Source organism: Onychostoma macrolepis, chromosome 17, assembly GCF_012432095.1.
Source record: "Onychostoma macrolepis isolate SWU-2019 chromosome 17, ASM1243209v1, whole genome shotgun sequence".
Lineage (NCBI taxonomy): Eukaryota > Metazoa > Chordata > Actinopteri > Cypriniformes > Cyprinidae > Onychostoma > Onychostoma macrolepis.
Window position 1 is genome coordinate 14,967,513 of NC_081171.1, and position 11,982 is coordinate 14,979,494.

At 34.9% G+C, this 11,982-nt stretch overlaps 1 protein-coding gene across 1 annotated transcript; it reads right to left on the reverse strand.

The window, feature by feature from the left end:
* Positions 1-688: 688 nt before the first annotated feature.
* nipal3 (NIPA like domain containing 3) lies at positions 689-5,538 on the reverse strand. The gene is made up of 11 exons (XM_058750023.1): positions 5,314-5,538; positions 4,913-4,981; positions 4,525-4,696; positions 4,134-4,193; positions 3,737-3,882; positions 3,461-3,557; positions 3,124-3,259; positions 2,947-3,035; positions 2,777-2,840; positions 1,934-2,028; positions 689-1,849 (listed from the first exon to the last, which is right to left on the reverse strand). Exons 1-11 carry the CDS (start codon positions 5,383-5,385, stop codon positions 1,668-1,670), a joined length of 1,182 nt encoding a protein of 393 aa, XP_058606006.1. The 5' UTR covers positions 5,386-5,538; the 3' UTR covers positions 689-1,667.
* Between the last annotated feature and the right edge of the window lie 6,444 nt (positions 5,539-11,982).

An 11,982-nucleotide genomic window follows, 5' to 3' on the forward strand; every position in this document is an offset into this window, starting at 1 on the left:
TCATAATCAGCCAATGGCATTCGAGCTCGCGGAAGATTGACAGCAGGGATGGTTGACGTGTGACCTGGTGTATCACATCAGAATGCATTATGGATTATCTTTGACACATTCATTTTTACCTCATGAATTGACTCGTTTTGTACGTTTGTAACTAGAAACATCTGTCTAACTCAAACATTTTATTGGATGCAACTGCTATCCTTCATATAGCAGTATCAAAATTACTGTCAAAATGGTCATTATAATATCCGTGTTCAATATGAGGATATGTTTTCACCGGCTGTCGAGACCACTAATAATTAATTTGACCGCCTGTTGTTATCGTGACTTGCACAAGCAGACGCTGAGTCTGTACTGTACATATATAGCTCCTAAATAATACAGATATGGTCCTTGACACATGATACACAGACAACAATAAGTGAAATACCAATATTCTTAAATTACAAAAAGGTTGTTTTGCAAACTCAATATTAAGCCAGTTCTTGTGATACTAAAATTAATTCAATACTCTATTATACAGCAGTCCACAGCAATATGACTGAGATTCAAGGCTCTAAAACTTTGGTCAGCTTTAAACTACCTGTATACTCCAATTTTAAGTACAGATCAAATAAGTTATTATAAGGTGTGTATTATTGGTTCAACAGGATTTGTACCACTGTGCTAACTAACACAGAACGCTGACTGAAGCTTTTTACGTTATTTATTTTGATTAAAGGCATACTGATTGTCCTTGTGGAATGGATGTAATATCATGAACAACATTAAGTTTCTTAACATTAACTGACAACACAGTAGTAATTGCACTTAAACATAACTAGTCAAGTTACCCATTATCTTTCAACAATGGCGTCTCTGTCAATGGCATAACAAAATACAGCATTAAATAATGTTTGTGTTAAAAGACACCAAAACAACAACATATTTTATCACATTATTCTAAGCAATAGTATTTATGATAAAATATCAGCCAGTTTTTCTTAACGTTTTACAGAAGGCATCTGTACATTTCAACCACCAGCAGTGTTCCGATATCCAATGTAATACCTACAAACATGCAGATTTGCTTCAGACAAGCACAGAGAATAAATAACAGGCACAGCAGACATTCAGGCCTGAAGACTTCAAAATGGAAAATGAGAGAACAGTGCATATGAACTTGAGAATACAGTAATTTGTATATAACTAGCTGGGAATTGTGCAATCTACATTAGTCTTTAGCATTTGGTTGATAAAGCTGGACTGGCTGTAGTATCTCTGGTACAAAGCAGTAGCAGAATCCAAATTTTCTGAGGTATTTTTTTTTGACACTCAGGTTATTATCATTAGCTTTTTGCAACTTTGACAGGAGAGTGATCATAATGTCAGTCAGAACATTTAAGGTATGATTACAGATATGGGTATCATACAAAGATAACATGCCAATACCTCAGGTTAAAATCAACGCCACCAATGAAAGACCTCATTTGCATTCTACCATACTGTAAGTCTGTTATAGCTTGGTTTCCCGGCTCAGGATCCGATGAGAGAAAGTTCTAGAATGATCCAATATTCTGGAACTGTGCTCTAGAAGTGCTGTGAATAAGCAAATCAGTAATGCTTCAACACACAGTAGCATTTCTCAAGTAAAATCAGTCTTAATTGCACTTCAGACACATTTCCGCTCAGTCTTTTTTCAGTTCTGATGGTTGGTACGGGCTAACAGGACTGGGAGAGACAGACAGCTCTTGGTCCACCGGAAGCGTCACAGGAGCCACACTATCGTTGTTCTCCAGCGCTCCATATGAAAAAGAGCCATTATAATCGGGCTGCACAGCCCAGCCTTTGTTGTGAATGGTCGGAATGCCTGTGTTGACAGAAAAGACAAGAAGTGTTTAATCTAAGAGGATGATTAATTGTTTGGCTTGATGATAGAAATTCCAAGTCATACCTTTTGCCATGTCCATAGTGACATATGGCTCAAAAGCTTTGGCCTTCCTCTTGTTTTTAGTGATCAGGAACACTCCAAGAAAGCATATAGCACACCTGCAGGAATATTAAAAAGACGCAAGTTAACAAATCCTACATTCCAAGGGCCTCACCGCTAGTCTGTTAGTCACTGCTACTGCTAAGAAAACAAACTTGTGTGGAATTTCGTGGCCAAATAGATCTCTTCCTCACACAGATGTGTTACAGAGTATATCACATAGTATTATATAATAGTCACATAGTAGTAGTACAGTGAGCATTTTCCATCTTGATAAATTGAATGTAAAATTTAGAGCCGTCAATGAATATAAACATTTAGTTTTTTCATAGTTCAAAATTTGTGAAAATGCTAATTAATTATTATATTCAGCAATTTTGTAGATGACATACTACCATTCAAAAGTACACTATAAAAAAACCCTAAGGTTTTAAAATTCTAAGAATTGCAGAAAAAGAATTGCAGAAAACAATGTATAGTTTTTTCTACAAAAATATTAAGCAGCATGTGTTTTTTTTTAAGATTGGCAACAGTAAGAAATGTTTCTTGAGCACCAAATCAGCATATTAGAATAATTTCTGAAGGATCATGTGACACTGAAGACTTTCAGCTTTCCCATCACAGGAATAAATTACATTTAAAAATATATTTAAAACATTAAAATATTATGGTTTTGCTGTATTTTTGATCAAATAAATGCAGTCTCAGTGAACATGAGCGACATCTTTAAACAACAATTTTTTTTTTTTTTTACCTCATCTCACCCAAACTGTTTAACGGTAGTGTATGTACTTAGATAAAACCTACCCCAAAAGAAACATGCATATGTGCAGAACATCTTCGTGGTTAAACTCCTGATAAAATATGGCCCCTGTTTTAAAAGAAACAGAATGAGAATGAGACCGCTAAAACAAAATGAAGACAACCCTGTCGTCTTAATCGAGACAGAGATAAAGAAAGGAATTTCTGAGTCCTACCTGCCACAATTGCAAATGTTGTGCAGAAAATATAATTCACACAGGCGATGAGAGAGGAATCATACAGGTGAGATGCCTGAGCTAAAAATCTAATAAAGAAAGTCAGGTCAGATAAAAACATACAGTATTCCACTCCAAGCTCACTAAAACATTAAAACAACAAACAGCAGAACTTACGATGCTTGAAAGACGATAGTTGCCACCATGCAGACGAACATGACATAGAAAATGGGATAGGACAGCTGTAGAGGACCCAAGATGCTGAGCACAATCATTCCTGAAACTGCCTTCACTGTGATTACAGTCACTGAACCTGAAAGGGCAAAGGTCAAGGGAAAGGTCAACTCCATTATTTTGGTCTCTGGTACATTCATGAGGGCAAAATAGACAATGACTTGTTTATCTGTGCATTCCTTCCTTGTCAAGAGAGCTACTTTGCTAAACAAGTACTCTGAGTAATGTTGCATGCACACAATGGGCTCTACAAACAACAAATGTTGTGTTATTGTCTTACCAAGTAGTGCCACCAGCAGCAGAATCAGGACGAGGTAGTTAGCATTCCGCTGTTTATAGAAATACAGCACCAGACAGAAAGTAATGATCCCCAGAAGCTGGAAAAAACAATACAAAATTAATTGTTCAAATAAAGTGCCTTCAGACATCAAAACAAATTATATTTCTACATATCAAAAATAATGTGCACTGTAAATCAAAACGATATCCTTTGATATTTGCCATTTAAAATTTAGAAGCACACAATAACTTTCTAAAACATGAGGGTGTGTGTTACCAAGTATAAGAGGAAGGGCCAGCCGATAACATGTTTTACTATGTTCTCCGCATTCAACTTCTCGTGAGAGTTTGGTCCAAACGTCACAAAGAGGTAAGTACCGCCTGCCGTCAAGACACAGCCCAGGAAAGTAAAGATGTAGCGCTCTACAAAGACAAGCACAGGGATGTTATACTGCTCTGCATTTAATTTATTATATTCCTAATACAATATATTAACAAGTAGTTACTTGTTGCTTAGCAACTCATGGCCTCAATCTTTTGAATAAATAGCTGAGAAAATACAGCTGGCACATCAAAGCTAGCATTATGTTGTGAGTTATGCAACTTAAGGCAATCAGTATGATTTATTAGAATTTTGTTTCTTTTATGCACTGAGAAAGATGAGCAGAACTCACTCAAGAATTCCTGTGCCTTCCACTTTTCCCGCAAAAACAGGAAACCCAAGATGGAGCTTGCTGTGAAAATCAACATAACCATTGGTTGTTACTTGAAATAAAATAAAATATAACTAAAAATGTATTTCAGCTAGTTGTTAAAGAAACATTTCTAATTTTCATGAAATTTAACTTCATATACTAAAACTAAACTAAAAATTCATTTAATACACATAATTTTAACTAAAATTAAAATGGTAATTCAAAATATTAATAAAACTATACTAGCATCATGATACTAAAATAACACTCTGTATTACATATAAAATTAACATGAATATTTTAATAATATCATATGTGAAACAGTAAAATGGAAGTGAACGGTAAGTGTGTCTGTTATATGAATACCTACATATAACAGACACAGCATTAAGTGGTGCTATGAGAGAGAGCGGTGCAAATGCGTAAGACACAAACAGGGCGCCCTCCCCCAGAACCATCAGCATTAGGCCAAACCACCAGGTCTTAGTGTGGTAGTATTGCCTCAGGTCTTTATTTCCTGCCAACATCACATGACTTTGTTTCTGCAAGAGAAAACATCATGACGTGTGTTTGTCTTTTACACCTTCTTATTAAACCCACTCCCTTAGATACTGCAACAAATAACAGCTGGGTTATAGAACAAGATGTTGAGAAGCAAATAAAAGCATCTGACTTTCACCTGACAGGGCGTAACCAGAACACACCCTGACCCTGAATCACAATGCAATTAGAAACTGAGGCTGCAAATACACACTTACCTGAATGCTGACTGAGATGCTGACCAACAGGTTTCCAAAGATAGCTAACAATGTTCCAATGAGGTTTTCCTGTGTATAAATCACAAAGATAAGTCTTTGAAGTGTCAACCATGGACAGGATAATTGTTTACAACATTTAGTGTGCATAAAAACAAAACACAGGACACGTAAACCATCCGGAAAGTCATGCTAAAATGCATAACGTTAGATGTTTACTTTAACAAGACCTTCCGATAAAACTATTTAGAACAGGAACTAAATTGGATTACAGCGAACTTAATGATTGCCTTACTCTAAAACAGCCAGTTTAGAAAAACATACTAGTTATTTCAAGACCAGCTTAAAAAAGTGTTTTGTATTTCTAGTTTGATTTTATTGCAACCATCGCGTTATAGACTCACGGTGTAAGAGTCTGCCGTCACACCGTCCTCTCGCGCCATCCTCACGCCGTTCATCCTTAAATCAGATGACATTCCCGTTATATACGCATCACCGAGCCCGTCTCACAGCTCGGTCCAGTCGGGACTTGGACGGAAGTCAGCTCTACTTTCCTCTGTTTTGGCAGCGACTTACGCGGATCGCCATTTTCGAAAAGCCGTTCCTTCCGGGTGCACCTGTCAGGTGACCTGTGACGTTGTACACAGATTCTGTGTGACTTCGAATTTGAGGGATGTGATGAAGCACGCATTATTTGCCAAAAAAATAAAAAAATAAATAAAATAATAAAATAAATAAGTATGCTGGAGAACAAGTGTAACCACAATAACATTGTTACTGCTTTGACGAGTTTTATTTTGATGGTGAAGGCTGTAAAAGCAGCTTTGTTGTAATGTAATGCATTGTGAAAAGCACTTTTAAAAATAAACTGAAAATTGGAATTTATAATGTTCTAATACTCTAATCCCACATGAAAAAATACTATAGTAATTTATAGTAAATACTATAGTGTTTTTGAACCATACTATAGTAAAGTGTATTATACTGTAGTATTTACAACACTTTGTTAATGAATGGTACAGCGTACTTTAGTATTAACTATAGTGAACTGATAAACTGAAATAATTACCTAGTATACTTCGGTTTTTACTACAGTAAACTGTAGTGTACTGTAGTAAAATATACACTATAGTTGTAGAAAACACAGTACAGTACAGTATTGGGTAAAGTAATTTGTTTATATTATAATAGTTGTTATATTACCACAGCAACAATAGAATTACCACAACAAATGAATTCAAGTCCTTTACTATAGTATGGTTCAAAAACACTACAGTATTTACTATAAATTACTATAATATTTTTTCATGTGGGTCTGGCAAAGAACTAATATTTTGTGGAAATTTGCTGTTTACTTACTTAATACAAGGTTAATATCCAATTATTTAATTTAGGAAACAACATCTTACCTTTATAATATCATGCTTACTATTTTCATACACAGTAGCCTATAAAGTGGTCTGGTCAACACTTGAAATCAGTTTTGGACAGCAGGTGGCACAAGTGCACCTTCGTAAAAATAAAAATGTTTCAAAGCCTGGTCATGGTTTGACACTGCTGTTGTAGCCTACCACACACCATGGCAGAAAACTAATATTTTTGGGTACAAAGTTTTATGTGAGCGTAGTTACCTCTAGAAAGCACAGATGGAGTTAAGATCCGACTTTCTCAAGACCTACACTCAGACCAAACTAATAACACATCTGGGCCATGACCACCACAGACAAGAGTGGGTCATCAATATATCTTTTAATAAAGTTTCACTTTTAGGGAATGTTAGTTACATCCTTATACCAGACCCCCGAGATCCAGACTAAGATCTGATTTAGTGAACTGAAATGCTAGCCAATGAGTAGCCAAGTAGTTTAAAGCCATAGAGGTCTTGTAAATTGCCTGCAGTGGCAAGTATGTTGTGTCAGCCTGTGCTTGAGGTAATTATCTTCTGTAGTTTGTTGGAAATGATTTAGTTATTTAAGAGTAATGACCCACATACCCACAACAAGATGTTTATATGAGACCAAGACCACAAGATTCTGCCTGAAAGCAGTTGTGACTTCACCTTGAGTAATACAGTATTCCAACACTGATATTTTGCAATTTTCCATTATCATATCTCAGAGCTATGAGGCTCTGACTAGGAACAATGATTATGACATTCATCAATTATATCTTGGCAAAGCTGAAATGACACACAAACCATTCCTGTTGTTTTAGGGTCCACTAATTCCTGTTGGCGAAACAGGTGTATTCCTGGTGTTAACCTTTTTTTTCACCTGCCAGTGACAGATAAAACACTGTGACAGTGAGTAAATGTAAATGGGTTATGGTGTGACTGACATGAAACAAATCGGTGACCTTTCACCATTTCGTTAAGGATAAAAGAAACTATAGTCATTTCATTTTTTTTGTAGAGAAGAGGTACACCCATGTTGTAATAGTTACTGATGTTATTAGAAATGTGTCATCACTCTACGCATGTTCAGATGTCATGGGTGTGAAAGACCTGTGGAAAGCGAAACCTTCAGATCATCCAGTGTAAGTACCAGGACTATTTTGAACTCCTGATCAGTATGCAAAATGTCCAGAAACATTTGATCGATCAGTCTGGATATCAGCTCAGATGGATTGGAAATAAACAGGAAGACATTTTACCTCTTAATTTTTTTTTTTTTTTTTTTTTGCACAACAATAAAAATAAATAAATAAATCAGTAGGTTTTTCATTTATTTATTATTATTTAGCAATAAAAATAAAATAAAACATCTCTGACAAACAGCAAGGTATCAGAATTCTTCTCCTAGTTCCATGGGATAAATAAGGAATGATGATTGACTTGAGACAAGATCTAAATATCAAAAGTTTTATAATAAGCACAAGAATTTTACAAAACATTGGAGAGATGCCACAGTAGCCTGTAGGTGCATCAGGCAGTTGCAGAGCATCAGGCATCTCTGCCGTGATGTTTCCAACTCTAATTATAAATGATTAATAATGCTTCTATCTCCGTGGTAAATTACGCTCTTGCACTGACACCCGGAAAAAAGGAACATTCTTTCCCCTAAGGCCTGTCCTCAGGATGGGAACAACACTCCTGATGGAATGGTGTAACTTACTGTGAAGTTTCAGAGTAAAATCTTTAGTATGGTCTCTTTCAATTTCAACTTTCTTAGAGAAAGAAGTACAACAGAAGCTTTAGCTTATGTTTTCAAGGTTTTGCAGTTGAGTTTTGTACAATTTGTCATGTACATACATTTTGTTTTGTGTCGTTATTAAGTACAATATACCAGAAAATTGTTAATGCCTGTCACTGTCAAAAAAATTGTGGTTCAGGAAACGGACTCTAAATATGGAAAAAATAGAAGTTCAAAGAAGGGGAATGAAATCAGCCAAGAATGGAAAATGACTTCCAGGACAATTGTGCAAGGTGTAATTCCTCTTTACCTTTTGATGTATTTGGGAAATAACAGAAAACGATCTTTTCACTTCCTGAAACTCTATTATTCTACCTATAGACATGCTACTACTGTAATTTTAAGCCTTCATAATTATTGTTGACTCATGAATAATTTTATTAAACACACCGTGAGACACACTGCCTGATTAGTGCAATTACTCTTCCGTTATGTATTCATTTGTTTATTAATCATTCCAATTATTACTTGTCTATTGCGTTTATATTTAGTCATTTACCAGAAACTTTTATCCAAAGCAATTTACAAATAAGGAGCATCACAAGCAATTTGTCATAAGAGGCAACAATATTTATAGAATACAATGGAAAGACTAAAGTATAAACTAGACTCAAAAAGCCATATATTCACTAAACAGGTCAAATATGTAATCTTCAGGTGTGGTTTTGTTTCATGTTGCAAGTGTAAAATGTTCCTTTTAACCACAGCATTTTTTCTGTTGTTTGTTTTAGTTTATATGAAGCACATTCAGATCACACCTCAGAAATGAAAACATACTTTACATACGAGTAAGTCGAAAGCTCTCTAAATAATACAAAATTCGCTTGCAGTATGTGACAGCAGCCACCTGTTTTAAAGTATCTTGGTAGTGAAGACCTGTAGTAATGATGATTTTAATTAAGCAATATCAGTGCTTTTGCGTCATGATTTTAAAATTAGGTTTATGTGACAATTATAAGGAACATAAACTCTATTTGAACATATAGTTCATCCACAAATGGAAACATGACTGACTCAGAATGAGATATTCTGAAGACTGTGCAGTGTCATTTCTCTCCATGAATTTACAATTAATAGAGACTGCAACTCCAAAGCTTCACAAAGGATGCAAAAGCACAGAATACAGTAATTAAAGTGGCCAATATAATTTCTGCGCTGTAATTAAAGGCTTCTGAAATTATATGATATTAATAGTTTTCAGCAAGTAACAACTTCAGTTTCTTGGAAACAAACAAAGAACAGTACAAATCTTCATAATTTTCTTTTTGTGTTACACATGTAGAAAGAAACTGAGTTTGGAACAAAACAAGGGTGAGTTACTTTAGTGCATTTCATAGGGAAGACAAAAAACAAACAAACAAAACAAAACAAAAATTCATCAGTTAGATTAAATGGAGTTTAGGTCTCCTGCTTCTTTGATTTTTCTCCTAAAAAAAAAGATCTCACATGTGTCTCTTTAGCAATGTCACAATCTGTGCTCAGATTATAAAAGACCAATCTTTAAATATTAACACATTTCTCATCCAGCATTTCCAGGACCATTTTTTCTTGATATATTTTTTTTATAGCAAATTCTGAAAAACATTTATTTTATTAAACATATCTCATAACCCCATAAAGTCTCCTGAGAGTCTTTGAAAGTTTGAGTAAAATGTATTCCTCTGGTCTGGTATATAATACTTAACCATTTATCAGTCAGTTCTTTCTTTGTTGTATTGAAACAAGCTAGAATACATGCAATTGCTAATCTTAATGTTAATACTAAATTAACCGTTCTCCAACCTACTTTAACAACAGAAAATATCATATTTCATTATGCAAACATTTTGTAACAGGTTTTCCTGATTGTTGCTATTGAATTTCTCAGAGACTCATTATCAGTGAGAATTTCCACAGCACAGATAGCCTACAGCAGATAAGCATCAAGCAGCAGTGTAAACATAGCATAAACAAAACATAACTTGAATTTCACTAAACTAGACATATTTTTAAGGGCACAGTGTCTTATGATTCTTCGTATGCTTTCATGGCCCTATGATCCTTCTTATACATTTATGATACTGTGTGTGTGTGTGTGTGTGTGCGCGCACACTCTCAGGGGGTTATTCAGACTAGCTGACAGCATCAGCTAGAATCCCTCGAATAAGTCAGGCATTTCTACACCTGTATTCATGCTACCGGCAGGCTCACACTTCAATGGCACTTTAGTCTTTCCTTACACCCTCTGTCATTTGAAATTCAGCAAGACAACAACTTAAATGTAATGTTTTCTTCATGTTATGCTGGCTGATATGACTCCAATTTCACTTAAATTTACAACTGAAAAGCTTTTACAAAAAAACTACAACTGAAATCTTTATAAATAATTTAAAAGTTAATAATTTGAGAAATGAATAATTTTAACCTTAATTTTTCCCTTCTTTGTTAAGAATTTAATAATTAAAAAATAATTTTCTTATAATAAGTTTCTTTATTTTCTGTATTTCTGTTATACTTTATTTGATTCTGGAAACATCAAGGAATAATTCACCCAAAAATGCAAATTTGCTGAAATGAGTTTGTATCTTCATCAGAACAACTTGCTCACCGAATGGATCCTCTGCAGTGAATGGGTGCCATCAGAATGAGAGTCCAAACAGCTGATAAAAGCATCACAAAACCCCATCTACACAACACCAGTCCATCAGTTAACATCTTGTGAAAAGTTGCATAAGAACCAAGTCCATCATTAAGATATTTTTAACTTTAAATCACTGCTTCTAGTCAAAATACCAGAGTCCATAATCCGTAATAATCCTTCCTGCAGTGAAAATGTCCATCCTCTGTTGTCCTCTCACATTACAATCCACCAACATATTTGTTTAGAACCGTCCTAGACTGTTTTTGCTTTTAAATGGAGCAGCTTTTCACTTCACAAGGTGTTAATTGATGGACTGGAGTTGTGTAGATTATTTGTGGATTATTGTGATATTTTTATCAGCTCTCATTCTGACGGCACCCATTCACTGCAGAGGATCCATTGGTGAACAAGTGATGTAATGCTAAATTTCTCCAAATTTGTTCAGATGAAGAAAAAACTCATCTTTACTTTACTTTTAGTCATTTAGCAGACGCTTTTATCCAAAGCGACTTACAAATAAGAAAAAGTAACTAAAACTAAAAGTAAAAACTCTATAAATACTATACATACACACACACACATTTAAGAAAATAAAGAAATTAAATAAAAATTATAAATGCATACAACAACATTTCAAAACTAAACATTTAAATGAAAACAAAAAATAAAGCTAAAAACAATTCAAAATATTAAAACAACAAAAGGTATGAGTATAATAATGATTCTAACATAACACGAAGCCAAACACCAAAAAATAACTAAAAAAATGTACAGCCACACACATATACAACGCGCTAATTTTGACACCACTAATTTATATATATATATAAATTAGTGGTGTCAAAATTATATATATATATATATATAAATCAGTGGTGTCAAAATTAGCGCGTTAACGCAGGCGATTAATTTTTTCAGTTTAACGCGTTAAAAATATTTAATGCAATTAACGCAGGGGCGGGGCTACGGTTGGCCACCCCACTCAAAACTGCTGCTTCTGTCACTTTTTCTCTTGACAAGAAGTGCATTTATTCAGTCGCAGAACGTCTTTACGACCACATCAAACGGGAGACGTTTCAGACGCGCGCTCCACTTCACTTCAGCGCCAGGCGCGAGCCAAACGAGTGCGGAAACGGTACTGGGCTCGCGCTCTTCCATTGCACGCACAAAGACGCTGGCTGTAGCCTGTATTCTTTCATATCAAAGCGCGAAATAAACTACGTGCATGCAATGTCGTGGTCAGTTAAGTCATGAAGTTACCA